This window comes from Delphinapterus leucas, chromosome 1 (assembly GCF_059928025.1).
Source record: "Delphinapterus leucas isolate spDelLeu-1000000601 "Yukka" chromosome 1, BTC_Dleu_Yukka2, whole genome shotgun sequence".
NCBI classification, from domain to species: Eukaryota; Metazoa; Chordata; class Mammalia; order Artiodactyla; family Monodontidae; genus Delphinapterus; species Delphinapterus leucas.
The window spans coordinates 7772306-7790741 of NC_143129.1; the positions used below are offsets into that span (position 1 = coordinate 7772306).

General features: G+C 41.2%; 1 protein-coding gene across 10 annotated transcripts in view; it reads right to left on the reverse strand.

The window, feature by feature from the left end:
- CAMSAP2 (calmodulin regulated spectrin associated protein family member 2) overlaps positions 1-18436 on the reverse strand; it is a 102741-nt gene that overhangs the window by 17918 nt on the left and 66387 nt on the right. For 7 of the 10 annotated variants that reach the window (XM_089906223.1, XM_089906240.1, XM_022562043.2 and 4 more), the window contains 7 exons: positions 13667-13699; positions 10710-10851; positions 10275-10414; positions 5458-5551; positions 3331-3415; positions 402-484; positions 64-133 (listed from right to left, as the gene is read on the reverse strand). In XM_089906223.1, the coding sequence (XP_089762349.1) occupies positions 64-133; positions 402-484; positions 3331-3415; positions 5458-5551; positions 10275-10414; positions 10710-10851; positions 13667-13699 (647 nt within the window). The remainder of the gene's footprint in view (positions 1-63; positions 134-401; positions 485-3330; positions 3416-5457; positions 5552-10274; positions 10415-10709; positions 10852-13666; positions 13700-18436) is intronic. The other 3 variants (XM_089906230.1, XM_089906234.1, XM_022562041.3) reach the window with 3 other exon arrangements.

An 18436-nucleotide genomic window follows, 5' to 3' on the forward strand; every position in this document is an offset into this window, starting at 1 on the left:
GTGGGGGCGGGGGATGAGCAGTTCTTGAGAACGTGAGTACCCTAAAAATAAGTCTCTGTGTACCTTTTCTCCTTGGGCCATGTCCCTATGAAGCCGTCAACATAGGACATAGAGGAAGACCTTCTTATTCCTCCTTCAAATGCATAAAAGTAAAAGTCATTGAAATCATGTAAAAAAAAATTTAACTTACAACAATTTAACAGATTTCACATAAGGTAAGTACATGTGGAGAAATAAAGATCATTTTGTTAAAAGCAAGCACAGAGAAGCAGCCCTTTTAGTGTGTCATATGTAACACTTTTTAGAAAAAAGAACTGGATACTTCTATTTACATTTATTCTCAATCATTTTCTAGTTAACCACTTAAATGGCATTTTCCTAGGCTTTTTCAAATACATTACCTGAGGCTGAAGGATGAGCTTGGGGACGTGAGTGTCTAGAAGGCAAATGAGGACGAGAGTGTGTAAGCGCAGCTCCTTCCCCACTGCAACGTAAAATACACGTCAATCAAATGTCATAAAGTGTCTAGCTCTTGCATATAAATTTTAGATACAACAGCTGAAGTCGGAAACAACACTGTCACTTCCGACTCTCCATCCTAAGTGAAAAAAAAAATAATAAGAAAACATAATATAGTGTTTAAACCAAAGAATGGCGGTGATTATACGTAGCTCTATGTATTTTATGTCTTTTAGCCCAAGAGCTTGAAACACTACTTTCACGTACAGCTCAATGTCCGTGTGAGACAAGATACGGCACATTATTTTCATTTTACAAATAGAAAGACTGAGAATTAAAGAAAGTAAAGTCGTCAACTTGCAGTATTCTGGTCGAATCTCAATCTCTAAAAGTACAGGAACGATGAATCCTTGTGAAAGAGTCTGGCACCTCCTGCTCGCGGGCAGTCTGCACGTCTTTAACACTTACATTTTTTCTGATTTAACTCCACCCTGTTCCAGTTAATGCAGCGGATCACACAGTCTACTTCTCAGTTTCTGATGACATTTGGCCACAATTTAGTTTTTCTTTTTCTACGTTTTCAGTCCACCACGGCCTACCCTGTAGCAGGTGAAACTAAGCATCCCGACCCCAATGGGCGGAGACCAAGCTGGGAGCAGGACGCCGTGACCTCTGCAGCTCTCTGCGACCACACTACCTCTTGGCTAATGCAAACTGCGAAGGTGAACAAGCAGCTAAAGGATACAAAGGTAAACCACAATGCTGCATCCTTATTATTTAATGAAAGCTTAATTCACGAGCTTTCCAGAAGCAACAACGCCCGGAGCACGTGCACACCTTCGCTGTCGCTTAGCTCCCACAGCCCCCGCCCCTGCCCCGCACATCAGTTTCCTCTCACTGGCGTCCCGGGTCGTTTCCTGGGAAACCCGGGGAGAGGACCCCACGCTGCTCCCTGTCTCTTCCGTCTCTCTCATCCCTGCTCCAGTAGCCTTTCCGCAACCTCTACCCTTCCTACATCTACAACAGGAGCATAATCCTGAAGAGATGCAAGTTCAGTTATTAAAATAGGTTCACTCTTTTCTTCTTCCCCAAGTAATGGCTAAACTGTGGTACCTTCCTACAGTTGCCTTACTTCACGCCTGCACAGAGGATTTTGATGTGGGGTGATTCCCGTACAGGTTAGTAGCCAAGCGTGTGCAGTAGCTGCTACCAATGTCTTGCTTTGCTGTCTTCTTCCTTTGGCTTTTTTTCCTCGTAAGGTCACCGTTCAGGTGCGATAACATTGGTAAATGTGGCTGCATTATTCCCAGGAAGAGCAGAAATCCTTGAATCCTTCCCCAAAAGTTCTACAATGGGAGAACTACAAATGGACCATATGGAAACTCATAGAAATGAAAGGATTACACAATGACTCTTCAAGGAAAAGGATTCAGACATCCATCTGGTTATAGGAAGTTCTTCTGCTGGGAGAAAGGAAAAAGGTAGCCACTCAGATATCTGAGAGACAGAGAAGGGATGAGTCTTCCAGAGAATCTTAAGACATTTCCCAGTGTCAGAAAGGTGGAAGATCGTCCACTCAAGTTCCTAGAAATAATCATCGTGGAATAACCTAGTCTTTAACTGGAAAGTTTCAGAGCTTTTAAAGATTTAACAGTGCAAGAGTTACGACCCAGAATACTGAGTGTTTTCTAAATTTTCACGGAAGGAAATGCCACTATCTAACCAACCCAGGAAAGCACCGAGGAAGTAGCGTGTACAAAGAAGTTTCCGACGGGATAAAACAGAGACGCTCCTAGATCAGCCACATTCTAACCTAATCCCTTTGTGGTAAATCTCAGGGGTGGTTACGAAATAGAAAACTTAGTGGAAGTAAGAAAATTTATAGGAGTCAATCAGAGGGTAAGGGGAGGAAAATGCCTTCTTAATCTGAAGGAAATACTTAGCGAGATGAGAAGTTCACAGCGCTAAGAAGCCCTACCGAAGGCAGGAAGAGTCCTGTAAGGGTTCTGTCCATGCTCATTAGCACATAGTGGAGAGAGAAACTTCTTAGATGTGAGGAGGGGGTGACAGCTTCAGTACAAGTTCATATTTCACGCAGAAAGATTCAATTTCTTACTCATAATTTTTAAAATGTATTTTTAATAGATCTGCTTGAATTTCTAAAAAAAAAAAAAAAATCCCAAAATACATCCGTTTTAAAGTAAAAATAAAAATCAGGTAAGTCAGGGAGCCCAAAGTCAATACACATTTTAGGTTCTAATAAATACGCATTAAAGGTGCTTATAGGATCTGCTGAAAGACATTTTTAAACAAATGAATGTCTCTATCACATACTTGGGTCAGAAGTCAGGATTACCCTGCTACTAAATGTTCACTTTGCTTCCAATTCAGTTCCTGATACTAAGAACTAAAGCATGAGATAAAGATTCAACAGGACAATAAATATTCCACTGTGCTCTACGAATAGCTACCGTAACCAGCAAACAAAACAGTAGGGAAAACTGCCTCAAAGATTAAAAAAATTATTAAAAAATGGGAAATTTAAAAATTTCCCCCTGGCCTAAGAGTTACCTATCGTTTAAGCATCATATAATCTCAATTATAAACAAGTTGTGCAGCAAAAGTTTAGTTTTAGGCTGATTATTTGGACCTTCGGATAATATTCCCCCACCTTTCGGTGTGATTCATAAAAGCCTATTTATGAAACATTCATTTCAGTGTAAATTTCAATTACGGTGTTGTTAAAACAGGCTTTAATAGGGTAAGTTAATTGAAACTTACTTAGTTCAAAGTCCAACTGAAACTTCAAAAACTCTAATGTAATAAGATTTTGATTTCCTGAGTGAATGGAATCGATGTTCTGGACTCTACCTTGGGGTGAAGTCAGAGCTGTCCAAGGCGTTTCTCTGGGCAGCAGTTAAGACAGGAACTGAGGGCAGATCGTCCACAGGTTCAGCTACAGGAAAGGAAAAAAACCCTCAGAATTACATAGTTAGCAGGTTTCCAACACTGCTTCAGGAATTATGAGCCACAAATAAATGTTTAAGTTGGACCACAATTTTCCTTATTACTTACAGAGAAATCTTAGCATATTTAATTTTCTCCTTAAATAATTTTCAAAAGGACAGATTTTCTTTAAACTGTTCTTGGAAGTGTTCTGGCTTAAAAAATCCACTTGACTGGGGCTTCCCTGGTGGCACAGCGGTTAAGAATCCGCCTGCCAATGCAGGGGACACAGGTTTCAGCCCTGGTCTGGGAAGATCCCACACACCAAGGAGCAACTAAGCCTGTGCACCACAACTACTGAGCCTGTGCTCTAGAGCCCGCAAGCCACAACTACTGAGCCCACGTGCCACAACTACTGAAGCCCACGCGCCCTAGAGCCTGTGCTCTGAAGCAAGAGAAGCCACTGCAATAAGAAGCCCGTGCACCGCAACAAAGAGTAGCCCCCGCTCGCCACAACTAGAGAAAGCCTGCGCGCAGCAACAAAGACCCAACGCAGCCAAAAATAAATACATGAATTTTAAAAAATCCACTTGATTAAGGCTAATTGGGAAAAAAAGGCTTAATATAAGATAAATAAATGTATTTAAAACAAAAATAAACGAGTGTCTAATTTTGCTAAAAGCTTTCACAGAACTTCGGTTACACATGGTCACTTTTACGTCTATGAAATAGTTGGTATTTTGGTAATCGATTAGAGACAGAATTTCATTGGTTAGTAATTAAAACCACTGGTATAGTTTACATTTTTGTAAATAACGCTCATTTATTTTTTGCTTTGGAGGCCTAATACAACAGCTGCTGAATATTTTGAATAGTGGGCTTCACAGATGAGATCACACAAAGCGACGTACATGGAAACTCTATGTTAACGGTGAAAAGCTGTACGGTATCGTTTGTGGTAACTACTGAAGACACCTGGCTTTACGCAGTGGCCTTCGGGAAGGGCCTCAGCTGCTCTCTAGGTCTGCCTCGTTACATGACAGCTCTGCCCTAAGCAGCTCGGAGGCACAACAGGTTAAACACTCATTTCCTGCATGTTTTACAGAATTTGGCCTGGGACGCAGTGGGCCAGCCGACTGAAGGCAGCTCGTTCTGCTCACCAGAGTGGAATCGCCCTCCCACGTCCCTTACCCACTGCCGCCTGAGGACGCAGTTTTCCCTCCTTCTTGATCTCTTGCTCTTCTTTAATATTTTTTGAGGGAAGGGGTGGGGATGGGGAGAAATAAGGGAAAATACAAAAATGTGGCACCAAGGAAAGCAGCTAGCTAGCTGGGAGGCACAGTAATCCCACTTCGTGCTGGGCAGGCCACTGGCAGCAGGAAGAACCCAGAGTTATGACGGGGGCAGGTTCTCTAGTGGGCCCACACTTATCATGTGGAATTGATTTTCCCCTACAGAAATAAAACTCTGGTCTTATAATGGAAGCTGATGGAAAGTTTGTTCTGCTTTAGAGAAAATACAGAAAGATTTTCTTTTCTTCATTTCCAGAGATCTTTACAGTAACTTACCCCTTTATTTCTTACCAGTGTCCTTATTGTGAGCAATCAATAGATCGCGGTACTCTAACAATCACAAAACCTACGAGGGTTAAAAATAAATATAACAAGCCCTTTATGGCTTAAGGGCAAGTCCAAATTACAGATTAAAGCCAAGCCGTAATTTGAGTGGCTTCTGGGCAACAGTGTTAAAAACTCAGACTCTAACAGGGAACAAAAAGCTAGGGATGGGGGTAAAAGATGCAAAGAGAGGAAAGTGGGAAAACAGTTAAAGCTAAAAGTTCCACAGCATAAGCCGTGGAATGCAGGGCTATTCTCGCCATCCCCTTTTCCTCCCCTACACCATGTCTGTCACAGAGAATTTAGTGGCTTTAAACGTTGAGAGAGAATTTATCAAGGCTAGACTGGGAAACAGCAACAGGCTTCCCTGTAAAAGAATAACCAGGTGAGGCTATCTGAACGCTCCATCCTGCTTGTCTACGGGAACACTGATCACCTCCTTGCGGACGAGCATCGCGGGGCTGGACGAAGGAGGGCTTCACGACCTCAAACCACCAGAAGAGCTCCGCCATGAACACCAGGTAGTTACTCTGTGCGAGAGGCAAGAAGTTAGGAGAGAAAGCAGGTAACGCCCGACCAGAAAGCAATGACAGAGAGTTACCTATTAAAACACAGCTCGAAATAGCATTCACCCATCAAAATCTGTGATTTTTTTTTTTTTTTTAAAGAAATGATAAAGCTTATAATCCCTAAGGCTGTGCTGTGGGTTACCTTCTCAGAAGCTTTCCATTCTCAGTTATATTTCTTTCTCCTATACGTTTATTCTTCTCCTCAGCTGAGTCCTTCCTGCTTGGCTCTTACACGTGCTCAAACCTCTGCCAAAGAACGCGGCCGAAACCCGCACGCGATCCTTCACCCTCCGGCTTGCGTCCGCCCGGCCTGCTTATCGCTTCGGACTTCTGTAACACCGGCCTCTCCCAACAACCTGCTCTCAGCCCTCCTCTCCCTAATCCACTCCAGCGTGGCACTCAGGCGCCCTCGCTCTAAGCCAGCATTTGCTCAGGTCACCAATGTCTGTGTCACTAAACGAAACAGATGTTTTCGTCTTCGTTGCCCCCAAGCCCTCAGCAGCATTCGATACCCCCGATGTCTGAAAACTGCCGCCCACACCCACCAGCTATCGAACGGCCCCCAAAGGCACGACTGCACTTGCACACGCACTTTGTTTCTCTCACCGTGCCAGTCGTCTTCCCCACAAGTCTGATCAGATCCCATCCTTATTTCCCTGAATGGCAGCCACCTTCCCGGTGCACAAAGCAAACCTGGGAGTCACCGCGACACCGGCCTCTTTCTCCCCTCACACCCGATTCACCGCCGAGGCCTGCAGGTTCTGCGCCTCAACAGCCCTGGAACCCACCCACTTCTCTCCACCTGCATCGTCATTACCCTCACTCAAACTGCTCCGCACACGGCCATTCCTTCTTCGGCTTATGAAGCCAAGCTGTTCAAAATGCAACACCCCTTCCCCCACTTGCCCTTGCCCCTGGGAGACTGACTACAGCTTACAGGCGGGTACCTGATTGGGTCCCTTTTCAGTCTCCCCAGCTTCATCTAATACCATATTCTCCAGGGTTCCTCATCTTACCCATCAGACTACATGGTCAAAAGGACAAAGCTATGCTCACCACTACATCTTCAGTGTTTAAGACAGTGCCTGGTACATAATAGATGTCCAATAAATATGTACTGAATGAACATATAAATGAACGGACAAACATATTATAGGAAAGGCCAGTCACTGGCAAAGCATCGAAATGCTGATACGGAGTATCTCTGGGTAGTACGATGATCGTGACTTATAGTTTTTCTTTATACTTATCCCATAGTATACTTTCTAAAACCAAAGTATAAAATTATATCTAAAGCATTGGTGCTCGGTTCCAGCTCTACTAGTACAGTTCACTGAAAGCTATGTATATCTTTTGGAAAAACACTGTTTAAGTACCCCATAATTGTCTGTTGATAGGAAATTAATTACTATCTTAAGGACCCTGGAGCTCAACATCACTAGTCATCAGGGAAACGCAAATCAAAACCACAAGGAGGTACCAGCTCACACCTGTCAGAATGGCCATCGTCAAAAAGATAAGCAATAACAAGCGCTGACGAGGGTGTGGAGAAAAGGGAACCCTTGTGCGTTGTTGGTGGGGATGTAAAATGGTGCAGCCACTATGGAAAACAGTATGGAGGTTCCTCAAAAAATTAAAAACAGAACCACCATATGATCCAGCAATCCTATCTGGGTACATAAGCAAAGAAAATGAAAACAGATCTCTTGAAGAGATATCTGCACTTCCACGTTCACTGCAGCCAAGACATGGAAACGACCCTAGTGTCCACCAGCAGGTGAATGGATGAAGACGTGGTGTACGTGCAGCCACGAGGAACCAGGGAAGTCTGCCATTTGCAACCACACAGACGGATCTCGAGGGCACTGTGTGAAGTGAAATAAGTCAGACGGAGAAACACAGACACTGTACGGCATCACTTGTACGTGGAATCTGAAAAAGCCAGACCCACAGAAACAGAGAACATAGTGGTGGTTCCCAGGGACTGGGGTAGGGGAAATGCGGGAGTACTGGTCAAGGGTGCAAACTCCCAATTATAAAATGAATACGTTCTGGGGATCAAATAATTATAGTTAATGATAACTGTATTATACCCATGAGAATTGCTGAAAGAGTAGATCTTAAATGTTCACAACAAAAATGGTAATTATGTGACGTGATGAGGGTGCTGACTGATACTATGGTGATAATCATTCTGCTGTATATAAGTGAATCAAATCAACACGCTGTACGCCTTAAACTTATACGATGTTATATGTCAATTATGGAAAAAATTTATTTTAAGCACCTTGGTGAGATAACTGTCCTAATAACATAATTGTACTGTGTCTGGCCACTAGATGTCAGCATAGTAAGAAATAATTTTCCCAGTAACTAGCTTACGAAGAGAATGTCCTTCTGAATTTACGATGATTAAACAGCAATAAATCTGTCACCATGTTCCTGGAATGGTACCAGACTAATTTCATTTAAGAGCTCTTCTTTCCTTCTTTCAGGTAAGACAGTCATGCAGCTCTACATTAACGTTCTTAAACACTGTAAATGATATCAAAGAATACAAACATACGGAACATAGAATAAAAAGTAAAAGTATGCTTTAACTCCTCTCCCTCAAATCCTAATACTGCAGTCAGAAGAAACCACTGTTAACAGGTCCGTGTTCATCTCTCTACAGACCTTTTCCCACGCCTCTGTGTGTGTGTATATGTGCATACAAACAGAAAAAGGATTTTTAAAATATATGTAAATTGCATCATGCCGTATGTAATGTGTGCTCCCCGCACGCTTCCCTGAGTAACTCCTAGCGAGCTTTCCGCACCAGTAAGATACCCCTGCCTCCTTCAAACAGCTCCCTGACAAGACGCTTCAAGTGTGGCCCTCCCAAGGTGAACTGCCGCCAACTCTTCACCACCACGAACAATCCTTATACGTCCTTCTGTGCACTTTAAATGTGGTTAGAGAACGCCCACCTGCCCTCTAAAAAGAGCACACCAGTTTACAAGTCCGCCACGAGGGGAAGAGAGGGCTCACTCCCTATTCCCCACAGACAGTTGTTACTCAAGTTAACAAATGACACGGTGGCCAGCACCATGGACCGAGCAACCTCTTGCGGGCTTAGAGCCTTAAAATACTCATTTGAGGTCAAAACTGTGGTTCTAATAATTTAGCAGAGAGCACAGAAAGTGACCAAAGTCTTCTCTGCAGATAAGTATCTATTTTTCAAGTGCCTGATTGAAGAAAATGTCTTTGTATCCGGATCATGCCCAGACTAAGTTGATCTAAACATCAGGGATATATGTTATTTATTGGAAGTCCAAGGTATACAACTTAAGCAAATGTAACCTTACAACTCAATGTATTTAGTGAGGTCATTTTTTTTCTTTGAGACCTCAGTAAAAGTATTTAAAATTTTTAATAGGAAGCGCCAGAAAAAGTATTAAGATAAATATGAAAATATCTCCTAACTTCCATTTTGGTAAAAATGGCGAAGTGTAAACATTCAAAATCAGTCCAGGTTCTTCTCGTGATGTGCTGGACAGTGGGGAGTGAGCGCTATTCTGGTCAACAGGGGCAGTGGCTTATTCTGGAAACGCCGTTGCCCCTGGCTCCGTCAATCTGCCTCGCGGTAACCGAGAAACGGGTACAGGAAAAAGAGAGAGACCGGAGAACAAGAATTTAAAGCATCACAAGGCACTAGCATTACGCTGGGAGGGGTCCTTTAGCAGCTTCTATGAAGGTGGGCATCGCAGGTACAATTAGGACTGGCATAAAGCTGTTCCCCTCAGACTTCAAACAAATCGATTGTAAGATCATTTATTCCTAAAGCCTTTAAACAGAAGTGTTAACTTCAGGCAGGTGTACGAGAGCCGTGAAGGAATTCTGCAGCTGCAGCTGCCGGTAACAACAAGGGCAGCGTTCCCACCATGAAGTTCTGGAACCTGTAGCTCAGAAGCCATCGCGCCTTAGACACGCGTCTGTCTTCACCACTAGAAAGAACGCCCTAAAAGGACGGGGGCGGGGGGGGGGGGCCTTTGTGTTGTCTGCTGAGTTATCCCAACCACCTAGAACACTATGAGGCGCTCAATAAACATTTCTTGAAAGAAAGGCACTAAGCAACGGCCCCGAAGCTAAGAGGTCGTGTGACGTCCTGAAGCAAGGGACAAGTGTATGGCTAATAAATGCGATGACTTCCTAAAAGGTTCATTTCCAGATAACTGTAATATTTCCTTCCCTCTTCCTTTTCCCAAGGCTTTGCCTCAAGTTCTGGGACCTGAGGGCCCCTTCTTCCCAGACAGAGTCCACAGTCCTGCTGAGTGTCCCGAGCGGCCACACCTCCCGCACGCTCCCCGCAAGCGGCAGCAGCCCTCCAGGACCCAGAAACGCTTACTGGCTCGTCCTCTATTTTGCTAACAACATCAGAACAACGGTTTAATTCTGTACTATGACACTAAGTTTAGCTTTGCGCTACAAAAGAAACCTGTAGCTGACAGTGTGGGTTTTTAAGAAATAGGAAATAAAATAAAATCAGCAGAAAAATCGAACAAAAACGATTTTTCCAAGAGTTCTTTTGCCTGAAATTACAGTTAATTTTGTAAGCTTAAAGCAGCTATACTGTTTATGTACCCGGTTATATGTTTTTTCAGCAAACCTGAACAAACCAAGGGGAAGAGGACGGTTGAAATACCTTTATGGAGGAAGCGGCGTACAGCATGTCTTCCAGGGCGAAATGGCAACACTGGTTCAAATACTCTTGGCAAAATTCTTGAATCAGCTGCAGATTATAGAGGCTGTCAGCCAATGACATGGTTTCTTTCAGGCAAATATCTTCAAACAGGAAAAGAGCCAGGGTTAATTCTGATAATGTACATTTCATGTTCATTTTGTAATTATTACCTTAATACGGACACACAACTATGTAGAATCTGTCTGACCCACACATGTAACGGCAGTGATCACTACACAGAGGCTTAGAGGCCAAGCACTCCTTCGCTCAACTACTTCCTAGAATTATACGTAAATGTTCTTCTTAAAAGAAGCCGTCATTACTTATTAAATTTACTGTCTTAAATACTTCTTACCATCTATCCGCAGTTTCGAGACATTTCAGTGGAACACTTACCTTCTAATCTGACGACACCAGGACAGTAAAAATGAATAAGGGCAGCTAACGCACAGCCATCCGAGCCGTCTTTCAACAAATTTTCTACCAACGGAATGCAAGGCAGTTGCTTAAGCAATGTCTGCTCTTTCCTGTAACGAGCCTACGTTAAAAAAAAAAAAAAAAAAGAAAGAGGTGAAAATGAATAAGTACTAAGCAACATACAGGAAAAAGACAGTATTGTAGATTCCAATGTGTCAGTAATAAAATATAACTCAAGAGAAATGAGAACTACTCACCAACATCCTTCTTTTCTAAACATTACCACTAGACCTCACTTTACCAACAGCACTTTGGTTCTGAAGCCAAGTACTTAACGTAACATTACAGCGCTCATTTACGTGAAATTCACTTAGCCTAAGAATTTACATGTAAAAGCGTCACGAAATGGGTTTTGAGCGTTTGTTATCCGACTCATCAGTTCTGCTCTTTCGCAGATTATGAAATGCATTCACTTTAAGGTTAGACTTCACGTAGACCACACGTTCTTACGTGGAAAGAGTGAGACTCGAGCTGAAAGAATGAGGAGGGGCATCAGAGTTGGGAGAGTGGGCAGAAGAAGGTGAAACCATTCTTAAAGGAAATGTGGCGAGAAGAAACATCGCTTTGAGGAACTGGAATAATATTCAATACCATGAAGATATTCTGGCTCCTCATCTGAATGCTGAGACAGTGCAAATAAAGCACCCTCTGACTTTGCAACTGAAAAACACCCTCCTGGTTGAGGTTGCATTAACCAATAACAGAGCAAGTACGAGGGTTTCTGCTCCCTCGCAGAAAAACAGATGAAATTCTTGTTTCCTAAAGATTGGCTGGCGTGAGTGGATACAAACGTGTAAGGCGGTTCTCTAGAAATGAGACATGCCGTAGAACTCGTAGAGGTTACGAGAACGAGCTCTTAAGCCAGATTTACCTAGGCTCAAGTCCTGGTTCTGCCACTTCTTAGCTCTGTGATCTTGGACAAGGTACTTCAGTGCTCATTTCTCGCTTTCCCCATCTGTGAACTGGGGACAATCACAGTCCCTACTTCACAGCAGCACGGAGGATTACAGAAGATGATGGACAGAAAGTGCGATGCACACACGGGCACACAGCGGGTAATCGCCAGTGGTCAGCTGCTACTAGCTATTAGCTCTCCTCAGGCCAAGAAGAGTAATGCCGAAGGCTTAATGAAGATGCACACTGAAGTACTTTCTTAGCAAACTTTACAATTATAGTGGTTACTGATATTTAAATAGAGTTTTTTTTTAAGTAATCAAAACTAGTTTTTCTTCTAACTCCATCTAACCTGATTATATTTCATAATTAAAATACAATTACGAAATATAATACTTTCGTGAGAATAACAGAAAAATATTATAATTTACTGAAAGAGAAAATTTACTGTTTGGTGGTGAGGTCAGATTTCCTCTAAATGCTATCCCTCAGGAGAGCACACACGTTCAAGGAGACATTTATCCCTATTTCCCTGTCACTGGCTACTCAAGAGCAAGGGTCATGGAACATCTCTTCCTCCGAAGATTTTCAGAGGAGCTTGTTCTTATGAATCAGTGGGGACTAGACATCTGTGTTTAATGGTATGTTCCAAACTCATAGACTACCTATATTCAGAAAAAAAAATCACACAGATACACTACATAAATTCTTTAATTGATTACTGACTTTTACATAATCTTTAGAAAACGTCCTCATTTTGCTGCTGGCAGACGGTTTAAAAATCAGCCATGAAGAAAGAGGAGAGAGGAGGGGAGGAAGGGGGGAGAGAGAAAGAAATCAGCCGGTGGCCTCTTCCGGCCTTACGCTGCTGCCCCTCACACTTGGTAGTAAGCACCCTTCCAGGTCCTCTTGGGCCGGCTAGAAACAAAAGAGTCACCTCTTGGGAATCCCCCACATGGGCTGGGCTCAGGGCCAAACTTCCCAGATCTCCAGGTCTACCCTTGTTTTCGGCCCACGGTCTGAACTGGACTGAGCTGAGTGCCCAGAGTCGTGGAACAAAGAACTGAACTGTGTGCTGTGTTGTACCGCACCCTGCACAAGGCACACACAGACACACACGCACAGAGCTTCATAAGGCTGCAGCCACAGAGGCCCACGGCTTAGACCAATCAGAGGTTTATACGTGGCATGCCGAAACATCTTCCTGAAGATTATATCCTAGGAGAGGCATCAGGTAAACCAACTTCTAATACTGAAGTCACGTGGGACTCCCTGGAAGTTCATCTGCAATTCACAAAGGTTACAGAGTCTTTTATACTTGAACATGCTCTATGCCTTACAGACTTACTGCTCTTTCTACAAATGGAGAAATCTGGCATTTAAAAGGGACATACTTTCTATCTTTCAACATTATGGTGCACTTCTAAGTTACATTTCTGTTTCTGAGGGTGTAAAATACTTAAGTGGTCTAACCCCCAGATGTCACCGTGAAAGATCAACTCTTCAAGTCAAACCAGAATTGAATCTAGCTCAGGTCCAGTGCTGGGAGGGACACAGAACCTGTCACTTCTTTATTACACAAAAAGTATCCTCTACAGTTCAGGCCAAAAGGAAATGATCCTTTCAAAAAGATGACTTTACAATACAAATAATTTACACGTGCAATTCATATTCACTTTTACTAACATTATTAAAACTAATGCAAATCTATATCCATACTTTTTTTGTTACCTAGTTACTGATGGTCTGTGAATGCTGACAGACTAGCTTACACTTTAAATTATTTTTAAAGCTTCTAATCCAAAATTTGACTAGATTTTAAAAATCTTTCTGTTTCACATTATGATCAGAAACACCTTAAAATCCAATCTCTACTTGTGACTAACAGAATTATACGTAATGACCATATCGGCAAGACATAAACGATACCATTCTACAATTACACTTCTGGAGAGCAAGTTGAAGAAGATGTGCAAACTTACTGGAACCAATTTCCAAAACCATTTGGAAGGAGACTTCAGAGGAAGCAGCAGGAAAAAAGGGGAAGCAAAAGGTAAAGGGAAAATTCATCATAAGTTTTTAAAATTAACAAGTTATAGTAAAGTTTCCGTTAGTGGAGTTCCAAGTATATAGTTCTCAAAACATTTTTTAAATGTTAACACTTTACAATTTAGCTTAAACTATAGAGGTTCCTAACGATAAAGACCACCACCTTCCCTCCCCTCTCTCCTCTCCCAACATGGATGTGCGTTTTTAGGGTACCCAGGACGTGCTGTGTACTTCGGCAGCAAAGAATTTTACCTCCCAGTTCTGGGATCACACATCACGTTAGAAACTAAATTTATATCACAAGAGGGAGTAGAGAGATTCTAGGGCTGGACTTGCAATCATTAAAATTCTTAGACATTAGGAGGCCAAGTCTGATAAGGTAGACTTCTTCCCAGAAGGAAAAGAAGAAAGACTGTTTCATAAGTGCATGAATAAAAGCAAATAACAATGTAGAATTGAACACAATGATCATTTCTTTTAATGACATAAAGAATTTCTTTCAATTAATGGGGGATAAAAAAACCAGTTGGCAATTCTCACCAGTTAGTATTTTTATAGAGTCTCTAAGGCAAGTAGCTACTAACACAAAGAGAACGTACATGTTATTAATTTTACTATCTAGGGGTGTTCCAAAGAATATAATTTTATGTCTTTAAGAAGATGAATATACAATAAGCCCATAATTTCAGATAATATGAGCATAATTTGTAACTGTTTATCTTGGTATTTCCTAGCACAGTTTTCTGGCAGCCCTAAATAAATATTTGTTGAAGTGAACCAAACTAAATGGGGTCTGAGTTAAAATTCATATTCAACTTCTATGCAGAAAGTTTTTCCTACAGAAATTAATAGCACAAATAACATTATTTGGAAAAATAATATAAATGAGGTATTTTCAGGAACTTCAAAAATCAGAAAAATGTCATCTCAAGAATCAGAAAAATACCAGCTTCCCACAAAGAGATAATATTTCCAATAATTTTTTCTTATTGCATCAGGAAGAATAACCCTAATAATTTTTTTGCATGTATTTGAATCTCTCGTTTAACCAAAAGTTTTTGGCAGCCGCAGGTATAATAGCCATAAAAAGTGCCCGAGCAGGACCAAAGAGCAGGAAGCCCCTGTGAACGCGTCAGGATTCCCAGTGAATAACAGAATTTTCAAAAACAGGAGTTTTCTTGCTTTTGAGACTAGAAGAATCCATAACACAGAAACTGATGATAATAAGAAATTACTATGGATTGTACAAAACAGGAGATAAGCAAAGGAGTCTCTCGTGGTTCAAATGAGTCTGCATTTCTTGCAAAATATTCAATACTTGACCTTTTTACTAATTCAGACAACTCTGAAAGAGCTCCCAGTGGCTGCAGCTGGAAAAACTGAACAACAAGTCAATAGCACAGACTGGATCGTAACCCAAACTATACAACACATACATACACAGGAGCCCATAACAATACAAATGAACACAGACTGGATTGCAACACCAAGTACAGAGCACACACACACCAATGCACATTGATAGAAATAAACGGCTGAAGGACATAAATAAATGGAGAAAGTGCGAATCTCACTTACAGAATTCCAGATGGTGTGTACACTCTTCCCTTCAGGGAGGGAGCTTAACCTCCCTCTCCTGGGACATGGGGTGGATTTAGCGACCCACTTCCAAAGAAAAGAGCATCAGAGGGGGAAACAGAAACTCTACAATGAAGGAGACCACTTTCAGCAAGTGGTCAAGGTGGACACCATCAGTGACAGATCGTGTTCATGCCACGTGCTCCCTGATGTGGCGTGATGAGACGTGAAGCCACTTCTGTGGCGTTCTTCTCAAAAGGCCCACAGGCCCAACCTCATCACAGGACACAGGAGACAAACCCCAGTTCAGGGACACTGGTAAAACAGCTGGTCAGTACACAAACTGGTGTAATGTAAATAAAGTCTGTAGTTTAGTCAATGATAATGCACCAATGCTATTTTCTTGGTGTTGCCAAATAGGCCACGATTACGTAAGATGTTAACATTGGGGGAAACTGGATGAAGCTGTACTATCTTTGGAACTTCTCTGTAAATCTAAAATTATTCCACAACAAAGTTGATTTCAAAAATAAATGCACACGAAATTACGTGAAGGTGGTCAAAAGGCACAAACAGTTACAAGATAATAAGTACTAGGGATGTGATGTGCAGCGTTCTGTCAACACTGCTGCATGTTATACAGGAAAGCCGCTAAGCGGGTAAATCCCAAGGGTTCTCATCACAAGGAACAGATAGGTTTTTCTATTCCTTTATGCTGTATCTATACGAGAGGATGAATGTTCACTGAATCTATTGTGGTCACCACGTATGTAAGTCAAATCATTATGGCGCACACCCTAAATTTACACAGGGCTGTATGTCAATTAGATCTCAATAAAACTGGGAATGAACGAATCAATGAACAAATGAATAATGATGGACAGAAACAGATTATAACCCATCAAATAAAATAAGAATCCATCAGTTCATACAGATAATAAAGAGAGGATAGGCAGATTGATAAATAGATGAGGTCAAATTTGCTTATAATAGAATCCTAACTAATAAACGTAGAAGAAATGATAAAGTTAGAGAACTGCCATTTTGTAACCACCATAGTAAAAAGTAACTGAAGTAGGTATCGTCAATAAATGCTAAGTCTAGGAGGTGGGGAAACACTGAAGAGGAACAGAATATTTACAGTCTCAAAGTACCCTCCTCTCAAATTACTTATTACGAAAGGAAAAATAATCATCACGCAGTCAAAAACCCAAACAACATCTTAACCAACTGATCAAAATTAGTACCACCTAGTAGGGGCAAGTGGATATCACACGCCTCTGGACACAATACTGGGAAAAGGACACACTTTACATAGTATTCTAGGCTAAAAAAAAGCACAACTTAATCTAACAATGAGGAAATATCAGAAGAACTGAAATTGAGGGATATTCTATGAAAATGACCTGTACTCTTAAAAAATGTCAAGGTCACGAATGAAAAAGAAAAGCTGAGGACTGTTCCAGTTTAAAGAAGATGAGAGATACAACAGCTAAATACCTTACCTGACCCTGGACTAGAAAAATATATAAAGTTCAATTGGGATGACTGACAAAACTAGAGCATAGGCTGTAAGTCTGATCAAAGCACTTTATTGACATTGTTACCTATCCTGTGGTCATGTAAATGAATAGCTTTCTTCCTAGGACATATACATTAAAATATTTAGGGGTGAAGGGGTATGATACATGCAAACTTCCTTCAAATGTTTCAGAAAAATGTACACATATATACGTCTGTGTGTGCAACATGTAATGCACAGAGCACACAAAATGTTACACTGATGAATATGGGGAAAGGACATGTAAGGGTTCTTTGAACTATTCTTGCAACTTTTTGTTAAATCAGAAATATTTCAAAATAAATGTTCTTAACAAGTTATATTAAATCCATACCAATCCAAATCTTTGTAGGGTCTTGTATCCAAATGCACAAGACTACTGATCTATAAAGCTGCTGAAGAAATCTAATTTTCATAGTACTCAGGCAAAGATTAAAATCACGGTACTAGGATATCTAACTAATGTGTAAGTTTCTTCAGACCAAATCATCTTTATAAAACATTGCTTGGAGAAAAAAAAGTTATGGTACCATCTCTGAATTTTAAAAATGTTTAAATATATACATAAATGTGAAAGTTTATAAGGAAGAATTTTGTTTTTACAAGAATGTAAATCAAGAATAAAATGATTATATTTCTAGCCAAACCAAATAGTTCAAATGCCCAAAATCCCACTGTTGGGTAACAAAGCAAGGCTTCATCACCTACTCTGTGCTTGGCAGTGTGCTCTTCATGAGGACCCCTGTACTTCACAGACTATGTGAAATGAACACTTACCTTCACAAAGATTTTCACAGTGAGAAAAAGGATAAAATTCATTTGTAAATGAAGGTATTGAATCTAAAACATGGCACAGATGAACTTATCTACGAAACAGAAAGAGACTCACAGACACAGAGAACAGACTTGTGGTTGCCAAGGGGGAGGGGAGATGGGGGAGGGATGGAGTGGGAGTTTGCAATTAGCAGATGCAAACTATTGCATATAGGACGGGTGAACAACAAGGTCGTACTGTACAGCACCGGGAACTATATTCAATATCCTGGGATAAACCGTATGGAAAAGAGTATGAATAAGAATGTATATATGTGTATAACTGAGTCACTCTGCTGGACAGCAGAAATTAACACAACATTTTGTAAATCAACTAGACTTCAATAAAAAAGTAAATGAAAACAAATAATAAAAGAGGAAAAAAAAGCAAATGAAGGTATAAATGCTATGCTTGTGCTCAAGTAAAAATGTGTACTGACCCAAATATTTAAGTGAAGGCCACTCATTCATTCATTTACTCAATCACTCACTCAGCAAATACTGGCTGTGAGGTCAGTATGTACAATTCCGTGGGCCAAGTGCCGTGAAAAAGTCAGAGTGACGTGATCCAGTAGTGTCCGGATACCACAGTTTGCTTTTCTTAAAGGTCACTTAATCTGCAGTTGTTTGGAACACAAATAGCATTTTTTTCCATAGAAACAAGGTTTACTGGATCCTGTGTCAGCATATAAAATCCCCATTTGGTTCATAATGTGTATGCAAAGCTACAGAACTCAATCATATATATAAT